Raw genomic sequence first — 22,372 nt, 5'->3', positions numbered from 1 at the left:
AAGACACTACCAGTAGAAAACTTAAATCTTCATGGTTACTTGAAAAGCAAATGAAACACTATTCCCAAACAACCCTGCAGTTTCTGGCATCAGCTTTCTACTAAGTCTGGAAACCTAAAAGATTGACAATACCAACATTATAGCTTAGGACTCAAGGAGAAAGGAAAATCTGCAATTTTGCTAGTCAAATATACAAATCTTATGTTAGCTAAGTCTGCACAGATCAAGTTTCATTACTTCTCCTGGAAAGAAACACTTTTGGAAAGAATGATAATTCTTTCAGTCAATTTTCACAAGCTGGGCCCAACAAAAAGAATTTAAAATGGCAAGATAAGACTGATGACAGTAAAGTTTCTAACATAACAATGGGAGAGGCCAGTCTGCCTCATCAGCAAAGAAAAAATAACTGGAAATGGGAGATTAAAAGGTCATACTCAGTCCCACAGAATTCCCAGACCTCTTAGTAACTCAATCTGAACAGTGTGAAAGCTAAATAAAGACATACCTAATTTTTTATATTAACTGAAGGAACTTGATAAGCTACTAAAAGTACAAACATAAGTTAAATCTCAAAAAGTGGTATTCTGTACAGCATTTACAGCCTGCAAATAAGAGCAGCAAGTGTGTCTCACACCACAGAACTAACAGGCTCTCACAGAACCTGCTTCAATGATAACATGAGTGATGCAGCTGCTGAAGAACTAAGTCATGTCATCTGGGGTTTTTTGTTTTGTTGAGTTTTGTATGATGCAGCTCTGAGTAGAGTTATCTCAGCTAAGAGATACTCTAATAAACATCTTCCTTAGCTGGCTAAAATATCAAATAAAGTCTAGATACTGATACCCAGAAGGTCACAGAAATAAGATCATACCACTGCGTGATGCCTACAGAGATTATGAATGCACAAAGGCACAGGCAACATATTGAAATGCAGTGGTCTTGTCAGTAAGCCTAAGGATAGATAAAAACCGAGAAAAAGAAGCAAGAGAAGAATCACATTAAATTTGATCCTTACCCACTCTGACAAATTATTTAGCCCTTAGCAGTTTGAGTGATACTGGAAATCAGAAAAATAAATTACCTACATGAAAGAATACATACCTGTGTCTGCTCAGCTGCCATGGTTACTGTTTCTAGATCAGAAATACCAGGAAGAATTAACCAAAAGACTCTACCAAAAAAGACTACCAGCGGGAAGAACATCATTTGAAGGGGAAGACTTATGCTAAATTGAAACAACAATAAAACATCTCACAAATCAACAAAACCTCCCCAAAACCAACAAACCAGAAATACCTTAATCAAACCAATTAGTGAAAGTTAAAGTTAAGTAAACACTGTAACTTTCCTCTTTTCTGATACATTAGGTGAGTAGTTTCTATCCTGAACTGGGAAGGTACCGTGGTCACAGAGAACCTAGGCATGGAGAAACCAGGATGACAAAGGGAAACAAAATGGGTGCAGGAAGGGAGGTTCCTAGGATAAGAACAAAGAGTCTTAGTCTTTACTCCAAAAAAGTGGACCAAACAGGACAAATATCCACTTGTAAAAACAAAATAAATCCCAAGGAACTTAGATGCAAACAGCAATAAAAAGCTCAAAGACTAGTCTGAAGAAGGACACTCCAGTGTCAGCAGCAATTGTTTCATAGTCTTCAATGATCAATAGGTCTAAGGCTGCCAGAAGAAAATGAATTCCTTTACATTTTTTAGAAGCCCACCTGGGAACCCTCTGGGAATATGGCTGTCCTGGCAGGAAGCTATAGGCCCAGGTGGCTGGAGCAGATTCAGGATGTTTTTAAAATGGTAGGAAAAAACAGACTAAGAGACTGCATTTTCCAGGCTCAGCAGCAGGAAATATTTATGATAGTAGGATATTTTATGCTAGTAGCAGAAGACAGCAACATGGAACATTGTTTTTTTTCTCTCCTACTAGATCTTTATATCATCCAGTTGCAGTCTAAAACAGAGAATGGTACAGCTGGATAAACCATGCTTCTAGAAATGCTCATGTTTGGAAAATTCAGCCTCCAGAAATCTTTCAAGGGCTCTACAAAATCTTCTGCTTGCCCCACCAAGAGAATGAAGACTTCCTCTTATAGCATCTCTCAAAAAGTCTCATCTTCTGCAGTTTCAGTTCAAAACACCCCTCCCAAAACCACAAACCCCCAAACCCAGAACCAACAAGACTAAAAAACTTCATAGAACAAGTGACCAGGTTGCCTCTGATTTATACACATTGTTCCCAGCCTTTCACTGACCACCTCTCTCTCTGAATTCTCAATTTTGGAAACCTATTGTGAAAGAAGTAAAACAAAATAAAGTTAGCTGCTGCAATGTTCTGTTTTCCAAATTAAAACTATTCCCTATTCCTGATATAAGATCCTCAAAAAAGGCATACAATAATCCCATCTCCAGAGCAAATCCTCACTACCCTACAGTAAGCTTGTATTGTGGAAACTGCCATGTTTCAGATAATGCTCTAATAAAAGAGCAGGGTGTCAAATTCATGATGTGAGCTAATATGTGACTGTAACCAGGTGAATAGGTCTTTGGAGTAATTTTGTTAATTTTAAAAAATACATTTTAAGCCTCACACTTCAGTGATTATTACGCCTCATGTCGCATCAGTTTTTCCAGCTTTAAAAATGTAAAAAGATAAATCTAACACTTTCTTGTCTGCTAAAACACATTCTTACACATTCCCATTTAATTTCAGTGCCATACTGGCAGTCTTACATTATCATAACTGGTTTTCCTGGATTAAATGTAGTATTTTCAAGGTGCATTCTTGAAGACAGATTCTTTTCTTTTCCTAGCCTTCCTCCCATCTCCAGCATTATTTTTAGAATAATGGACCTGACAAGATAGCAAACCTGACACGGGATTTTGAGGGGGAAGAATTAGGGTGTTGGGTTTTTTTCCCCCCACATCTCTTGAAAGGTGGTGGTTATCCAAATCAAGCTTATTTTTAGCTTCTCAGCAAGAGAGATGCCAATTCCTGTTTCTGTCAGCGCTTTAAATGCTTTTGGCTTCTTACTGCAAAGTAATTCCCACATCTTTACTGCACAGCCACCTCATGCCCTTTGTGGGCGTCTGCTTTCACACATCTGCAGCACTTGCATCCAGTCTAGTTCAAAACCAGGTTGCTGTCCCAATCTGTCAGTTTTAAAGTTCATGTTTAAGGACTTAAAAAATCCCGAAGAAAATTGACACCACTAGTTGAAAGAGTAGAAGGCCAAAGAACACTCTCAATTTCCAATTTATACAAGAGTGATAATTCTAGAATGTTTTCACATGACAATTAAAATTGTAATGTTCCCTTCCAAGGCATGAGCTTCTAAAATGGAAGCACACTATTATTTTAAGAATAAATGATTTATACTCCTAAGGCACAGTATTGCTGAAAGCCCAACTTTCCGGTAACAGTAATTGTTCCAGAAATTGTTACATTTGATATGATGATAGAAACGGATTGTTAAATTCACCACAGAGTAGAAATTTTCCATCGTGTGATAGATTTTGGATTGAATCAGCAGCTGCTCTTACAGTGACTTTCAATTTGGGACACATCTTTATTTACAAACCAGATGGAAAAAGCACTTTCTCAGAAATGAAGCAGATCAGAAGATACAGCAATTACTTTTCAAATATTAGGGAACACACTTTTTCACACAATATACATGGTACAGTTTCATTTTGCTACTTTCAATATTCACAGTACAATACTTTTTCAAATAATTTAAGTGCACCATCAAGCCAGTGCACCATGGAGCTATCAAGTGCCAGTTAATTTTGTTCCACAGAAATACAAGATACCAAAAGCCAGATGAGTTCCTCTCTCTGTGTTCAGACTTGCCCAAGCTCTTCTGCACTGCATCAATGCTCAAAGAGCTTTCTTGGAAAGCTTAAAGCTTCAGTTTGGATCAGCTCCAACTGAAGCTCTATACTAAAGAACAAACACAAAACTCCTGGGCTCTACAGCTGCAGGATAAGACACTGATCATCAGGATTGTTTGTGAAGATGCCATAATACCCTTTAGGTTCAGGATATCTGTGTTGAAGTAGGACATTCCTCTTCAGCAGATTGTCCTGAATGTTTACAGTCACTCAGATTTGTGGAGAAGGAACAGTGAGGAGACCAGTTGGCTTGATCTTGTTGATTCCTCCATCAAGGATGCAGACCCTTGGGTACTTGTTTTTTACTAGATGAGCTGCAAACTGAAACAGATATATCATTAGCCCACTGCATAGCATAGTCATTAAGTGACAATAGCTTTCTGTTATGTAAGGCAAATTAAACAAAAAATATCAGATCCTAGGAAGTTCTTTTTTTGCCAACTAGTCCAACACAGGAACCCAGGCCAGTGTGTTGTAACAGCTGGGATGAATTCTGTGGCCCTGAAAGTGTCACACTAATAACAATGAACTTCATTTATCTCTGCTTAGACAGGATTCTATCTCATTCTGTTTAATCGCAGGGAAATCACTGGAGGTTCTCTCAAAGCATAAACTAATATTTTTCTGTGCATTAATCTAACTCCCAGCTCCTTTCTGTAGGTTCCCAAGTGTACAAGCATCACAGTTTGAGGGTATAATCATTTGCTAACCTGTCAAACTTCTCTGATGCTACTTGATCTCACATATGTCAGATATGAATTTGGGGTCTACCATCTCTAATCTTCCCTGCTCCCACCAATCTGCCCATAGGCAGGTTAAATAGTAAAAGCAGGTATCCCTCCACCATTGAAAGCCTCTCTTCTCAATTAGTTCATGCCATAAACCAAATACAACAATTGCCACTTTCCACACAGTAACTCTGTGAAACATTATTACACTGACAAAGATATTTGGTATATCAAAATAATAATGAGTAAAAAAACCAAAATTATGTTTCAGAATACCAAAATCCAAACAATATTTTGTGCATTATATGTCAAACTTGCCTTCTATACACTGACTACAATGCATTAAAAAGCAAGCACCAAAATGGACTAATCAGTAAGAAACCAATAGTTTCACCAAATTTCCAATAGCTGTAAGAGACTGTTCTGCCATCCAAGTCTTTTGAGACTGTTTCTTTAAACTTGGTTGTCAAATCAGTACCATTTGTAAAATCATTGAGTGATTCCAATGGGCTATGTGAGACATTTGCAATTCCCTTTTTGACTCTTTAAAATAATTAATGATACCATTTGAGAACACGTGCAAGTGTGATGTCCAGGTCGCTAACTTTGCACAAACCACTAAATTACCGACTCAAGAACAGCTGTGGGCATCCCAATCAAAGTCAATACATGGGATTTCTTTTTTCATTTACTTACTTCCCAATTACGTGTTACAGTGTAACAGATACTGAGGCAGAACTAGATGTACTACACCATTACCTATAAACATTTTGGCTACTCAATTTGTTTCAGGTAGTTGCCTAGGAAAGACTCAAAGTTCAATCATCTCTTTCCCCATCAGTTTGTGTTATTCAGTGCAGGAGTCAAAGAATCAAATAAAAAAATACCTGCAATCAAGCAATCAAAGCAGCTGACAGTAAACTTACACCATATGCGGATGCCAGCTTTCATGAGCAAAGGAAGTGCTATGCTTTTGGAAAGGTTCTTGGCCACACAGGTGGTGTAATATGCAGACATCACTAGGAGAGCCCAAATACCTCTTGCTGTAATCGCAGTCCATAAAGATGCGGTGTACAGAAAAGTAGAGACAAAGGTAGCACTCAGCTGTGCATACCATGAACTACAAAAATAGTTTATATCCCTAGTGAAACACTCCTACAAGATATCTCTACTTCACACGGACATATCTGTCACCTCACAGTGCTCTCCACCTGTGACTAATGGACAGTGCTGTGTCTTGGACAGCAATGCTGCTCAGAGCCAGCAGAAATGAAAAATGGCAACAAGCGTTCAGGCTGGAAGGAAGCACCATGTTATTTCCCGAGTACAATGTCCCATGTGTCAACAGAGATGTTCTACTCTCTGACTACTGATAATTTTAAAATGCTGATAATAAAATGTAAATCCCGCTCCAAGTGTTTTGAATGCCCTAACCCTAATATAACTACCATTCAATGTAATCTTAAAAGAAAATACACAAACAAATGCCTTGTACTTAGGGTTTGAGCATTAAGGCCTGTGTCCCACTGTTTTTTAGAGCTGCTTTAGTAACCACGGTATGTCTAAAAATACATTTTCTTCACTGCATATGACAAGGTTACTTTAAAACCTTATAGTGAGGAATTTGTTGCTTCTTGCACGTCCTCTGGGAAGTGAGCACTGCAAAATCTTGGGCTCACAGCAATGATGGCAGAAAGCACATGATAATATACCATAAGATGAACTACTTCTTTTTTTTTTTTTTTTAAAGTTGTCACAGAACTTTTAGCTGCTGTCTGCCTAATTTCAGTGAGAAATGCTGCAAATACAGTTCAAAATATTGCAGCTGAACATCCTGCCAGGGAAAAAACTACTTAGCAGGACATGCACTATTATCAGTATCTCACTACTGTGGGAATTAGCTGCGAGTCAGGCGCCTAGAGGCACATTGACATAAGCTGAGAGTTGCCATCCAATTCCCATTATCAGCCTCCAAGAGCTCTGCACAAACATCTGCCCAGATGCATAGAAGACTCCAGGTTTAAATCATATGGCAGTAGGACTTGAGCTGATTAAAGACATTCCTAGTTTTACCTTCTGCCTTCCCCTCTTTTTTCACTGAAAGTAGAAATAGTCACTTTTGATAAAGCGTGGACTTAAAAATATTCTCTTTCTGCCATAGCAGTCTTCTTTATTAAAGGCTTGACTTTTTATAGTTCTGTTCCTCTGTACATGTCTGTACCACCCTGTCCCAGGCAGAGGAGCCCGTCTTGTCGCAGACAAGAACAGGAACATGTTCACCATGTTTCTGAAATGTTCTGACACCACCTGGTACCTTGCCTTGCCAAAATACTCTCTGTGAAGCCACTATTTTCAAAATACAGGGGAGTGTTATTTTTGGTGTATGCACTGATGGAGGGGCACAAGAGGAAGGACTATTTGAAATAGCTACATGGATTTTCTCCCCAGTTTGACCCTCAGTTATGCCAAATATCAGTAGCCTGAACCCAAGAAATAAAGATAAAAATTAATGCTTCCTAAAAAGCTGGAAAAAAATATCAGTGATCCAAAAAGAGGAAAATCTCATGCATCAAAAAAATCCCAAGGTGCTCTTCTGAATGAATGTCCCAGATTTTCTACAGCAGAAACTGCCATCCTGGAATGCACACAGGGGCTGTATTTCCTTTATAAATGCAATCATAAAGTGTCAACTAGAAGTTTACTAACAGGCACCTGAATATGTAATTTGTAGTTTACTAAATAATCCAATTGACAAAGGTGCTGTTAAGACTGAAAATAACATGGTGAAGAGAACCCATGGGCTACATCATCCTTAGCAGTAAAGCACCTTCATTTTAAAGAGAGATGTGTTGAAACACATAAAGGTAGTGTACAATTAAATTCCATTATACAGAAATATATTTCTGTAAATAGAAATAAACTGTCCTATCTGAGGAAAGGCTTCAGGGGATAATACAAGATTTTAAGCTTTTTATTTTTTGCTTCAGGTGACATTTCCTCAAAATGAGATTCCCAAGTTCAGTTACTGTGTTTTCCCTGGTTGCATTTAATGTTTAAACTGAACTTCCAAACCGAAATCCTTCTTGCTGCTTCCACAGCAAATAATAATACATATGAAAGGATGAGTAAGTGAGAAACTTGTTTAATGACTAGTATATGATGACTTTGCTGAAAACTTTGGAAACACAGTTTCTCTATTAACTAATTAACTAATTAATTAACTAACATCAATTCCACATAAAACATGCTTCTTGGTGAGCATAACTGAGCCAGAAAGTTGCAATTTGCATTTGAAAGCAGTCAGTTAAGACTCTTCAGGCAGATACAAAAAGTCAGGCTTTCAAAGACAGACAAGATCACAGCAAATTCATACCAAAATTTGAGCAAATATTAAACATTTTACCTTGCCTTCGTGATGCTCTCAATATAAATAGCATAGCAGGACTTCTCCTTTAAGCACCTTATGATCTGCACATTGGAGAATTTATCAAAATGTTTCTACTACCCTGTTCCAAGCAGCAAAATAACAGCTTGCAAGTGCTGCATGTCTTATGCCAGGCATGTCACGTTTTCAGACTGTCTACAGCACAGAGCGTAAGAACACAACAGCTTGAGCAGCCCCACTCCCAGCACCCTTTGGGCCAGCCACGAGGGTTACTATGTACACATTATTCACTTTCTCAGACTTTCTTGTGACAGGCTGTAATTAAAGGGCATGCTGGGAGGGAAGGAGGAGTAATATACTGCACCAGAATACCAAAAAAGATTGCTGTGACAAGTGTTACCATGGTATAAATATTAACAGCATACTCTGAAAGAGACAGAAGGAAAATAGAAGTTGGAGGAGAAATATCAACCAAATTTTGTAGTATTCATTCATTTCCACAAGATTATTTCTTGATTTCACTTGTAAATGCATGCTACACAAACCTCTCAGGAACTGCAGTCTATTTTGCTGTGTGATTTCACACACAGCTCACCTATACCTCTCTGAAAGCTCAATAGTCAAAGTGATCAGTCTGCAAATTTTTAAACAACACTCTCCATATTGCACAGCACAGATCCAGAGCACAAGATTATTTTTAGTCAGCTACTTCTTATATTAAAGGGTTCTATACATGAAACACCACTTTAAGACCATGGTAAAGATAGGAACCTAAAACCTCCCATATGAACAAAACCTAGTGCCTAGTTGTTGGTTGTAGTATTACCATAAACTGAATGGAAGTTAAAAAAAAAAAAAACAAAGGACAACTTGGTGCAAGCACATACTAGGGGGTGGGAGGGGTGGAACACAGAACCAACTGCTCTAACAAGATCAAGGGAAAATTCTCTATATGTAGACCTGGCCAAAAGGGAACACTTTCCATTCCATCAGTACAAAAACACAGCAAAAACAACTTAAAGGACTTACATTCAAAGATGTGAAAATAAGCCTAAACAAACAGGTATTTAATAGCTGGTTTCAGAATAAGTTTTACTGAGAATGAAAGTAAGAGTAAACACTCAAATTTCTTTAAGTGATAAATTTTAAACACCTGTATTTTAAATTTTCCACCTAGAAAACTTAAAAAACATTTAAAAAAAACACCCAGCTCAAAGTGAGCACTTGAAAATTAAAGTCAGTTGCAGATATTTAGCTGTTGTAACACAGCTAATTTAGGATGAGCAAAATAAATGCAGTGCATACATTATAGATGAATGGAATATAAAATGAAAATACAGAAAGAAAACTTGTTTTTTCACTCAACAGAAGATTAAAAAAAAAGCTATTAGGGAACAGAAATATGTAGTTTTGAGAAGAGGCATAACAGCTGGTTTGGATATTAAAAGAGGAAGCAGGAATCTTTGTGAAAGACTCAACCTTCCTCCCCCCAGGTCTATGGGATGCCCTAGATCTTGAAAAATTGTTGAAGCTTTGTGATTTGCAGTACTTTTTCCTAACACTACCCAAACTGCAAGTCTTGTTCCAGTTTCTACTCAAACTCTCCTGCAGCAGTCGGTCAGTCCATCCAGTTCAAAGATTGGTTCAGATACAGTTTAGAGAAAAGCAAAACAACATTGCTTCAGACAAGGAGCATGGCTATTGTAATCGCCAAATTCACCAGCACCATTCTGGCTGGTATATCGTTACACAAGGTCCTATAAAAATATTTATAGTTCATTACCATCTCTATTTCAGTTATCACCATTTCAGATTCTCTGAATGGAATACCAGGAAACACAAAACTCTGTCTCAGAGCTGAGAAACAGCCCCAGAAAGTGAAAATTCTATGTTATAACACAGTAGCCCAAAGCAACATGGATACAACCTAATCCATGCAAGCTCCATCAAGAACAAGAGTACTCTTTCAGAGATGCAGTCCACAAAGACAATAATCACAGTCAAGACAGATGTCTGGAGAAACTCTGGAGCCTGACAGCACCACTCCAAGATTTAGGTTCACTGTTCTCCCACCTTTCCTGTCCTCAGAGATTTCCCAGATGATTGAAAAGAGCTGACATCCTGCTTGCTAGCATTTCTCAGACATATTTTCATAGGTAAAGCCAAGGTCTCCATGATTCCTCATTCCAGAAGCATTCAAACCTCTGCATAGTAAGGCACATAGACGGGCCAAACAACTCCTACATCAAATAACTACTAACATTTCCAATGACTGCTACCATCAGTCTCAGTAAGAAATAAAAAAAGAGAACCTATTTTTGAGTTTTAGAATTAGCCTGTTTTCCTTGGCACTTTCTTCAGAGAAAAAGGAACACACAAATTCTGCTCCAAAGATCTTGCATTTTCTCACTTCCTCTTTCCTACCTGGCTGGAACAAGTGACAGATTCAGGTCATCAGTGCTGTACCTGAGGCATTCAGGGCACACTAACCAAAGCCAGGGTCAGGGGCAGAGTTACAAGAGCACAAGACAAGTCCTGGCTGGCAGCCCAAGTGTCTCTCTCTGGCTGTGTGGAGAGCGTGTACTGGCAACAGCTGCAGGGCTGCTTTCTCTCCATGAAGGAAAGCATGCATACATTACACATTATAATAATAAAAAGGGCTAAATCGATGGAATAAAATAATGAAGACTTAACCATGTATTGGGGAGAGTTACAACCAGAAGGATTGCTGCTGATTAGCTAAAACATTTCAAACTTTTCAAAATACAAGCTTAATCTCTTCTTTAAAGGCAACAAGGAGGCTCTGATGATTCCAGTAGGCTCCGAGTCTGAATGCAGATGGGAGAATGGGGCCTTAACAAAACAAACATGAAAGAACCATTCTGGGAATTTTAAGGGGCCTCTCCATCCCTGCAAAGAGAAGAGTTTTCATTGCAGTTGTTCAGTCAGTTTTCTGCAGAAACTATTTACAGGGAAACCGAGTCTAAAAGATGTATAGTGGAAACATCTCCAGAAGTTTTTTGCCTAATTTCTGTTTACTTGCACTCCAGAAATTTTGTTAGCCCCTTCCAAATAATTATATTTGTCTTTAGAAGCATTGTCCTTTAGTATTCTATGCAATATCTAATCTTCAGATCACCCTGTGAAGCTTCCTAGGTATCCGTTTGTGGTTTTAAGACAAGTTTATAACCGAAGAAATCATGCAAGGACTTGCTTCTCTGGCAAGGGCCTTTAAAAAGGCCTGGGGAATATGACAATAAAAATCACACATATTTAGTAGTAACCAGACACTTTAACCTATGTGTCTCGGTCTTCATATAAGAAGATGCGTTTTTGACAGTGTGCTAGGAGAGAGAAAATTCTATATACTATTTTCATATAGAAAAAAAAATCCTTTTTCCAAGCTAAGAATATGTTATACAGAAAGAATTTTGAATTTGACCCCCTCCCTCTTGCCTTGAAAAGGGTCAGAAAGATCTCATGGAAAATCAGAACTTCTTGTCTTTGTTTTGGAAATAATTAATGTATTTTATCTATTAGTTATTGCAATGCAGTAAGAATAACTGCCTTGCTTCAGTAACTTAAAAGAAGTTGCCTAGACAATATATTTATAGCAGCATAACTAGACAAAAAGTAATCGATATAACAATTAGAATTTACAGTTTAGATTTCTCAGCATACAGATGTTTTTTAAGCTTTGACTTACAGCTTATCTGTATCCAAGCAAAACATAAATAAGTTGCTAATTATTAGACAGATTAAAGCATCCTGTATATTTTATTCTGTTATAGCATTTAGCTGTCAATAAAGCACATATATTAAACCACTGGGGGAAACACATTTATTAAACAACCATGTGACAGAAGTAGAAGTGTGCCACTGTCAAAATTAAATTGCTAGAGAATGATTTAGTGTCAGGTAAGATTTCTACCGTTCTAAATTCAGTCAACATTGCAGTGATATAGACCAAAGTTTGAAATGGAAACAGATAATGGCTTAGCACCTCAAAGCTGACTGAAAGAGGAAAGATGAAGTAATGCCACCCTTTCATAAAACCAGAATAATCCCCGTCCTACATATGCATAACTATAATCCACCTTTTCACTTGCTGTATTTCTGAGTCCGAAAGTGACAAAAATCAGGAGACATGTTATTTGTCCTAGACCAAAAAAGAAGCTATAGCTGAACACTTATTGCCCATTTAACTATTATATTCCCAACTATAATGATCCTAGTCCATAACAGAATTTACAAGGTGCTTATCTGTCTATGAAGGTGGGAAAGAGGAATTCAATTCATTTAGGAGATGCTGCCATTTAACACATCCAAAAGTTAAATATCAAAATAGAATCTGATTGATGAAATCCAAAATGCCCTTTATGTGGAGGTTTCCTGCTGTTTTCAGAGACAAACAGGTATCTGCTCTGTTAACAAGTGCCCAGAAAAACCTAGAAGAAGGCTGGCACTAAATGAGAAGCAGTCTAAAGGAAGGAATATTCTCCAGAGAAGTGTGAGCCAAACACCACCACACAATACCTCTTTTTCAATACCTTTATGCTGCTAATGGTGCATTCAGTAAGGCTCTTGCACATTAGCCAATAAATTAATTTAACTTTTATGGCTTACCATGCAGGATTACCCTGTTTTAATTCTGTACTAAGGAAGTGTTCAACTGGAGCCAGAGCTGCCAGATCTAGAGGCAACTATGAGACACTGCTGGCTTCCTTATGCTCTTGCTAGAACAGTGCTGTGGTGAAGTTTTCAGTTTTCCCTCTCACGTCTCATATTCTAGACAGCATTTTCCTTCCAATTTAATTTTTTTTATCATCTGGCACCAAATCAAATGCAAAAAATAGAAACAGAAATGAAATGCAAAAAGACTTTTTCTACAGGTCTATTCAGTATACTTCACTTTGCTTTTTAAATTCTTTTTAAGTGATGCCAAGTAGGCTGTTCAAAAGAAGCACAACTGGAAGAGTCACTCTTCTAATTACAAACAGCCCCATAAACAATTAATGTTTTTTCCACTTACCCCTGCCTCTCAGTCCTATATAAATTTAAACTAACCATGTAACAGTGCCAATCTCCAAATTTTTAGTGGAGTAAATATCAGTGAACACTTCTGAAAAATTCTCCTTTATAGCAGAATGCACAATTTTTGGCTCATCCCATTTCATCTGGAAATACATACCTCTGTTTAAAAAAGATAAAAGTATTAAAGTTGGGCATCCTATAACATGGACAAAAATTGGTTTTGTTTCCATGCATTCACTTTTTATTTTTTTCTATGATTCGACTACCTAGTAAAATTTAAAAGGTAATAACTATTGCACTTGTCAAGCCTTGAGTGACATATATTGGGTGTGAAGAGTGGCAGAGAGTTCCATGCAGCTGTGCAGTAAAATTGAAGCCAGCCTTAAAAAATTATCCACAAAAGAAAAGGTTTTATCTACAGTCAAACTGAGGCTGGTTTTATATGTACTTTAAGGGTGTGATAGAAGTGGTGAGTCCCAACTAGTATTTAGGTTTTAGTATTGAATTAATTTGTGGTCAAACTGGTCAATCCAGTATTTTGTTGCTATTTAAAGCTCAAAACTCTTCAGTTAGGATTTCAAGAACACTAAAAGCAAATCAAGAGGCAAAGCAGCATTTCTTTTTTATGGAAAGCTATAAAATTGACAATTCTGGGTCAACATTGCCTCTGCTGCAGAAAATCTGGGTTTAGAGGATAAGACAGCACTTCCCACGTGACTGAAGTCCTTGTACTTAGTAAGCACACTGCAAAATTTCTTTATCTGCACAGCAAAGGAAACATTTTCTGTTAATTTAAAAATTTTTGAACAATAAAAAAAATGAACTTACCTGAATTCACACACAAACCTAGATACTCATTACTATGTGAGAGATGGTTTACAGTCTCTTTCATGCCATCTCTATTACTATTTAAGAAACCTGATACAAATCACTAGTTAATTTTTTAAATTATTAAATGTAGGTTAATAAAGGGGATTTCTCCATTTACTTACAACTCCCTATGGGTACTAACTGAACATCATGTGTTGGGATGATGCTTCTGCTGTTTCTGACATGAAGACCTTTTAATGTTTCACAGCCCTCCTTGTCATATCAGGGTTACAGTTCACATTCTTTGTGTAAACAAGCTTAAGAAATGAGTGAACTAAAGGTAAACCATAATTAAGTGGGTGTCTGAAAAAAAGGATAACTTTCCTTCATCTGAGAGAAATATAGTGAAAGAAATATTTATGCACTTTCACTTGTTACTCTGACAGTTCTCAACACCATCAAATATTTAATTATAGAAAGGAATAGGCAAGTTTGAATATTCTTCCTGTCTAGCTAAAGGCACTGACAATAAATGTATCATACAAAAGTTACCAGTAAGGATCATTTTCCTCTTCACTAAGCACAACTGCAACCAAGTGATTCTAAAAAATTGGGCAATACACTGTTTCTTACTAGTAGGAGTATTAATTTTATCTTATTTCCTTTGCACTTCATAACATATCTGTCTCCATCCAACTTACCTTATGTGTCCTTCCTAACTCCACAAAAAGTAAATGCAAGCAAATTTTGAAAGCTCTTACTGATGCGCATTAGAAGTGCTGATGTCACTTCTCTGACACTATAACAATAATGATTGTAAAACTGAAGAAAATAATGTTAAGCAATTTCATTTCAAATCATCAATCTTCTCAGTTGTGGACCACCTGAAGGGAAATGTCTTTGTCTAGAAGCAGAAATGAGCAACAACAAAAACCACCCCAAATACTGTCATCATACACAAAATTCTAATCTAAATTTTCCAGACTCTTGCATTTATTTTACTACTGTCATATGCATGCTATTGATGTATCTCGAAGAATAAAAACATACACTAAAGCAATATACTTACAGCAGCTGTGTTCTTCATTGCATTTCCTACAATCACCACAACTCTTCCTTTAAAGCTCTGCAATGTGGCAGTTGCTGGGCACTGGATGAGATCCCCTTCTGCAGTAAATGCTGATGAAAAAGGGACATTGATGCTGCCAGAAATGTGGCCACGGTTAAAGCTTAGGAGGATCAGTTAAGGAGGTCTGAAAGGCAGAGCAACCTGTGGCACATGAATAACTGGAGGATGAACCTGCTCTTCGTCCTGGATGCCATGATACATCACCACTGGTCTTTTGTGATACAGTATTTTGACAAACCTCATTTGCTGTTTACTCATATGGAGAAAAACCTTCTGACACTACATATGAAAGCAAGCACAGAATGAAGAGTTGTTTGGTTCAAAAAGGACAGAGCACAGTACTGCAGAAAATGATCTGCAGAATTAAATACTTAGTGCTAAAGAGCCACTATCCCCAGTATACCTAATTTTGTGGATTTCACTTCAACTCTAGTCTGCTAAGAGGAGCCAAATACCAATAAGCAGCTGGAGCACCTCTTCTAGAGGCATTTTATGCAAAAAGAATGAAGTACTTAAAATGAAAACCAAAACTAAACAGGAATTATCAGGAAATGTCCTCAAACTTCTTGTCAACCCCACAAGTTTTCTACTATTTTGATCCAAATTGAAATTCTAATGCATATGACCTCAGATTCCCAGTCAATGAGCACCATATATATTATCTGCAGTATCACTAAAAGCAAGTGTGTAGTGGGTACTGAAAAGCAAACAACTCTGAGATATCATAGTTAGCTGTCCTTCAGTTTCAGAGGATGATCATTCAATGAGATTTTATAAACAAATATTGAATGTGAAGGTCTCTTAAATAAAAATTAAGTTGGACTATTACTACCTAGCTTTTTATGAATTTGAAAATGCACCATGACCTTGACAAAACTCTGAATTACTTTCATAGACTGTACACACATGCCTGGAACATTCCCCTTCCCCAGCTATAAGCAAAAACAGCTTTGAAGAGGTGGGAAACAGAAAAGTTCTGCAAAAATATACACAATGTCAAATCCTGAGATTAGTCACTCTATTACTGTACTTGCAGAAAGCTAGTTAAATTTACAATTAAATCCCAGAATCCTATTAAATAAACGAGCTGCCTTAAATGGGGGTAAGATTTAACTGACTCAGAGTAATAAGAACATTCGTTTCTCATTATTTATGTAATAGTTTTAGTTTTATGATCATCATTGCTGTAGTGTGGAAAAAGCATGGCTATATAAAAACATTTGAAAGAACAAAAGAGGATCATGCACCATTCATTAATGTTTTCAGTTTGTTTCTATTTTGAATGGGAAAATTATATCCCTTCTTCACTCCTCTGTGCCAATCCCATTTCCCCAACCCCATAATCACATAATTCCCACTGCTATTGATCAGGTTCTGAAATGATCATCATTTAGATAGAAAATAACTTTGGACAAATTTAGTTACTTAAACTACGTACACTTAAACTGAGTACACTTAGAGAAACACGACCTAGTCTTTAAAAAAAAGTTCTAATTGCTAAGACAATTAACAAAAAGGCCACGATTTTGTGCTATGGACTGAGAGACCATAAACATGCAGGTATAACTTTCAAAACATGAATGGAAGGCTGCCAATATATCTGCTAAGATGTTTAATGAAAAAAGGCTTAGAAGGTTTGCTGGCCAACTGAAACAGTGCTTCGTGTATAACAGCTTTTCATTTGAAAGCCTTCTGTTAGAAAGCTGTCTACTGGGAAAGAGGGCTGCTAGCTCTTGGCCTTGCAACATGAGATTCATTACAAAACAATCCCTCAGCTTTCATGTAGGTCATATTATGAAATATGAAGCATGTCTCATACTTTTTGGAAATCTTCTCATGCTTTTTCCACAGCACTAACAAAACAAAGTGTAAGCACAGTTTAGCACGACAGACATACAAGGTGAAACAAAATATAGAAAATTATCATATTTTTGAAACACCTCAAAGTGGTCTGTCAGATTTCAGAACACACACCACAGAAAGTTTGTTGAAATTTTGTGACAAACACAAAGCCTGTTTCCTTATGAATGAACAGGAGAGGGAACAGGACACTGAACGCAGTATAGTTATGGTTTCCCATGTATATTCACAACTGCTGACAATTTGATAACTTTCTACATACCAGATATTTTCTTCTGCAAATTATATACAAACCAGTACACTCAAGGGCAAATTACTACCAGGATACCTTTTTAAGGCACTTCCTACCTGCTAATAGCAGATGGGTGTTAGGATATCAGTCCATCTATTATTTAAAGGGCAGTACATTTTAGTCTACTATAAATTTCAAACATACCAAAACATCTTTTAAGAAGGACTACCCCTTCTAAAATGCAAACAATCCAAGTCCTGCAAATACACTATTTCAGGAAAAAAACAAACTCAAAGAATTAAAAAGATACTCCTTATGCAAAGAACTGTATACTTGAAAAGGAACACATGAGTAAGGTGCTGACAGGGTAGTGACCCCAGTAAAAATATAGTTCCAAAACACCTCTAAGTCTTTTCTGATTATCAGCTACTAGAGGACTTACGTTGGCTACATGGTTGCATTACCTGACACAGCTAGAAGGCACTCAATAGGAATAAATTTTACACTGAGGGACTGGCAAAGCACATGAGCTATCAACTCTTTATCTCCCTCCCATTAAATTGGAAAGCCTCACACCTTTCCAGAATATTGATTATATTAAATGGGGAAGGTCTGTTGATAACACCTGTTATAAAGAAGAACGCAGCATTAAAGCACTTGTGCTACTGGTACAAAGAGATTTCATTAAACCCACAAATTAAAATGAGAAGGGAAAAATACATTAGTCCTGCAAACCAGGCCTCTCCATGCTGAAACCTCCTTGGCCTTCAGCTCTTCTACTCCACCTCTACCAGATCCCTCTTTCCACTATGTACTACTGTAATACATCAGTTTGCAGACAATGAGGAAGTAATTGACACAAGCAGGATTTAGCAAGGCCAGCACTCAGATTTGAAGGATACTCTTCGCTGTTACGGATGTCCACCACCAGCAGCTTTGGCTTGCTAGGCTTTGTTTTCTTTACAGGTGTTTTGGAATGACTAGGTCCTGTCAACTCACACAGGTCAATCAGATCTTCTGCTGAAATTCGTGGGGACACCTCTGCCTTCAGGTCATCCAACCTGATGGAGTCCCTAGACTTTAACAGAAAAGAAATCAATGTTAGAGGTGAAAGAATTAGAGATAAAGGGGTTTTCTAAACTTACTTAAAAAACTTCAAGTGTAACAACCTAGGTAGATGGAAACACATCTTTTTCTTATAACTCTGAACTAGTCAGAGTTCAACTATCCACACATGAAAGTTACAGAGCAGTGCCAAATGCCTTTCTGCATGTAGTTCTATCTTCTATTATCTTCTATATCTTCTATAGCTCTGTCTTCTGTTACAAGTTGTTAAAATAGAAAAATTGTTTGACAATTCATGCAAACAATTTTAGTTTGTGATTTGTTAATGAATTATTCACTGTGGCTGATGGGCGCACAACATCCACAGAATGTTTCTTACCATCAGAAACTAAGTAAATTGGCTAGAAAACACTCTCAGAAGAGAGAACTGAAAGGGCTCATGATTGGAGCAGAAAAGATGGCTAGCAAGATGGCAGCTTGTCACAGAAACTGCAGGGATGTCTCTGAAAGATACACAGCTACCTAAACACCAGTTATTACCCCACCCCAAGGACTAAGCACAAATCAAGACATCAGAAATATAAGGTTTATATTCCATCCAGGAATACAGTATATATTTTTTCATAATCTGGAAAATTTGTCCTTAGTTTTGTGGGATGGGAAAATTATACATGAAATTAAAAAATTTATTTTGGGGAATGCGACAGATTATGACACAACAACACCACACTCCTGGTAGTACTCAAGCAACTGCATGATAACACCTGAAATTATTTTTCATAGCGGAACATTTATTGTGAATTATCTCAGAAGTATTCACAAGTACTAGAATTTCTATGCTCCACATTCTTAAAGAGTATCACAGTAACAATTTTTCTGCTTCTAAAAGATATTCCAGTTATGTTATCTTATTTTAGATTGCAGTAATCACACCAATACATTATTTGCTTATAGCCCACGATTCAAGAGAACAGGAGTAGCACACTGATGAAAATGGAGGCATTACTAATTGTTATTAGTCCGACTCCTGTTAGGCTTAGCTTTTGCTTTGGTTTTTAAACGTACTGGCTCCTCATTTAACCTGAGGACTATTCTAAACTTAGGGAATATGCTAGACAAAACAAAGAGACATTGACATTGTTTTTTTGAGTTATGTCCCAGAAATGGCTTCTTAAGACAGTCCAGCACTTAGAAATACCTCTGCTGTAAAGCAAGCTATCCAAAAGCCCTCAAAACTACAAACAAAATCAATAATTCTACTTCAGGGAATATTATCTCACTGAATTGCCTTTTCCATTGTATATAATAATATTCGAAACAGAAGTTGTTACAAATTGCCAGTCTCAACACTCTCCTTCCAAATTCAGAAAAATAGAGTCAAGATGCTTTATAATCAGAAAAATACATAATTTCTGGATAATGTATGATTTGTTTCAACAGAATAGTCAATACTCAAGGGAGACCTGTATCCATAAAAAAAACAGCGTGACAGGGCACAGCCAATTCCCAGTTGCTGTCTAGAGCCACCTCCCAGCTGAATAGCTGAACTTTCCCAGGAGGAGTCCAATGAAATGAATTGCATTAAAAGGGAGGAGGAAGAAAAAAGTCAAGCTCTTCTCACAAAATTCAGCCCTGCCAAAGGAATTCAGCAGTCTCATGTCTAGAGGATTCACACATATTTGTGAGATCCAAGAAAGGCAGTAATGTATAAAAAATACTGATTACATAAATACACACTTGGCTGACACAGCTTAATCTGTCTGATGACAAACTGATGGCAGACATTGCTACGCTCTCCTCAGATACTACAGCTTCTGCCTCAGGAGCATGTTTGAGCAGCAACACCAAGGAGGGAAGGGAAGCAAGTCTGCTGCAAAGAGTTCAGTCCTTGAAGCAGGTTCACATGATTACAGGTAACAATAAACACTCGGATAATGAAGTCAGTGAAATTGCTGAGATGACAAAAATTGTCTTCTGGAGAAACCTTTACGTTATGTTGGACTCTAATTGCAAAACCAGCTACTTCCTACTTTTATTTATACAACTCTTGTCTATTCAGTTGTCCCATTCAGCTGATGGGATGAATGCCTCAGGAAAGAATGAAACCTTTGGAAGAAAGCATGAAGTCTAGAGAAGAAAACAAACCAACCAAAATTCACCTAATCTGATATAAAAACATTTTCTCTTTATCGAAAAAGTGTTTTACAGGTGCACACTATCTGTCCTGCTAATAGGTTTTAATAACCAAGACAAGCATTTTTTCCCTTTAACTGGGTTGAAATTAAGGAGAAACACATTCAGCTCTGAATTTTACAACCATCTTTGCTTTGACTCACTATGTCCAGATCTGCCTTATGGTAGATTCAGAGATACAATATCTCTATATAGACTTTGAACAAAACTGAAGCTTCTCAAAAGACTTGCTGGAAATAGACTTGATTCAGCAATTCTTTCTCTAACAACTTTTTTATCAGTCTAATTTATTCCCTTCAAATTGCAAAGTGAAATATATGCATGTGCTTATAAGATAATTTTGCTAATTACTAAAAAAAAAAATACTACATCTGCTGTATCTGGTAACAGCTATATTTCATCTCAGGCATTTTCTCACAGGAATTTTCTAATGAACTGTTGGTCTGCACAAACTAAACATGGCTAACATCAAGCTGTTGATCCTTCTACCCCATCCTCACACCTCATCTTCATAACTATCATCCTGCTACAGATAGTTTGCAACTGCAAGGAACTACTACAGAAACTAGACTTGAGTTGAGACAGCTCTTCAGGCCGTCACAACCAATGAACACACAAATCTTGCAGCATCTTCTGAACCTTTATCATCTTTCCTACTCCTCTACACAACACTGTTCCAGCTGTTGTCTATCACCTCAGTGTCTACTTTCTTTACCTCATCACGGACAAATAAGAGGAGATGTACAAGATACAGGCTGACATTTTAGACAGGAGTCTTCACATTTCTCAGGACTATTTGCTTCAATTCCCTGTTTAGGCTTTACTATGACATTGCAGGCATTGCTTTCCAGCTGTGAAGAACCAGAAGGAAAAGTTAGTGAAGGAAGAAAGAGGGTTCACTGTAAACCAAATCCTTTAAGTTAGGTTAGCTGCACTCAGAAAAGGTTTATAGCACTGATAGTCTCTTAGTAATTATTTACAAATATCCAACAAGTCATGAACGGGTATAGAATGCAAATGAGGTTTTGATTTCAGCTACATTAAGTGGCAGGTAGGCACATCTCAGGACAGCTACTTGCAATATCCTGTTGAATTTATAATTTGCATTTTTTTTTGTTGTTGTTGTTGTTTTAAACAATGAAGGGAGCATAATGATTATTTCACAACCTTAAAATTCCCACACTAGTAATACTCTATAGGGAGTACAAACTGGACAAATTAAGAAGAAAAAAAACCAAACAGGATAACCACTGGGAAAAGCTTTAAAAAAACCTTAAAAGCTTATGACATTTATAAAAGGCTTGTTTCTTCCTTTCAACCACCTTCCTGCTATGATTTATTTACTCTTTTCCAAGGCAGACATGGTATATACTTTCTAAAAAAACTTGCACTCTTTCTTAAAAAAGGCAAAAGTTCTACTTAAAGCACAGTGCCAGAAGGTAGTTAAAAAATTATTTACGAAGTTGTGTTTTAGTGATTGTGTAAGAAACTGCATAAGGATAACAATATTGAAACTGAGAACTGCTCATATACAGAGCATACTCATATACTTGCTGTCATTACTTAGGAAATAGAAAAATTATCAGAAAGACACATTTTCACACATGTATGCACAAGTCTACATGTGCTAAGATACTGAGCTTATTACTTAAGTCACTTTATCTGATTTCCTGTGAAGAGAAGCTTATTTTAGCATATTCTAACTACAAGCATGAATCTTGCTTTAGACTATTCAGCTATAAGCAACTGTTTGTCAGGGAAGACTGCTTAAATCAGCAGGATGGCAATAGCAGAAGGAGTATCTAAGCTGAAGTTTGAGGTCTCCTTGTTGCTCAGAAGTTTCTCTGACAACACCCCACATTTTTTACTTTCAAAGTATTTATTCTTCTCACCCCATTAATTTTCAAATAGGCCTGGGAATTGCTAATCCATATGCATTTTACTGCTCTTAATAAGAAGAAATAGGGATTAATATTTTTTTTTTAAATATTAGCAATTAAAGATGCTTAACCATTCTCAATTTGGAAGTCAAGTTTC

General features: G+C 37.0%; 1 protein-coding gene across 1 annotated transcript in view; it reads right to left on the bottom strand.

Moving 5' to 3' along the window:
* Positions 1-3,550: 3,550 nt before the first annotated feature.
* Positions 3,551-22,372, bottom strand: part of TBCK (TBC1 domain containing kinase) — an 88,033-nt gene continuing 69,211 nt past the window's right edge. Inside the window, exons 24-26 of the mRNA XM_014878308.2 lie at positions 17,980-18,155; positions 14,926-15,085; positions 3,551-4,220 (exon numbers count right to left, since the gene is read on the bottom strand). Coding sequence (XP_014733794.2) covers positions 4,110-4,220; positions 14,926-15,085; positions 17,980-18,155 — 447 coding nt within the window. The 3' untranslated portion in view covers positions 3,551-4,109. The remainder of the gene's footprint in view (positions 4,221-14,925; positions 15,086-17,979; positions 18,156-22,372) is intronic.

This window comes from Sturnus vulgaris, chromosome 4 (genome assembly GCF_052056855.1).
Source record: "Sturnus vulgaris isolate bStuVul1 chromosome 4, bStuVul1.hap1, whole genome shotgun sequence".
NCBI classification, from domain to species: Eukaryota; Metazoa; Chordata; class Aves; order Passeriformes; family Sturnidae; genus Sturnus; species Sturnus vulgaris.
Note: the sequence above shows the minus strand (reverse complement) of the source record. Positions and strands in the feature narration are given on the sequence as shown.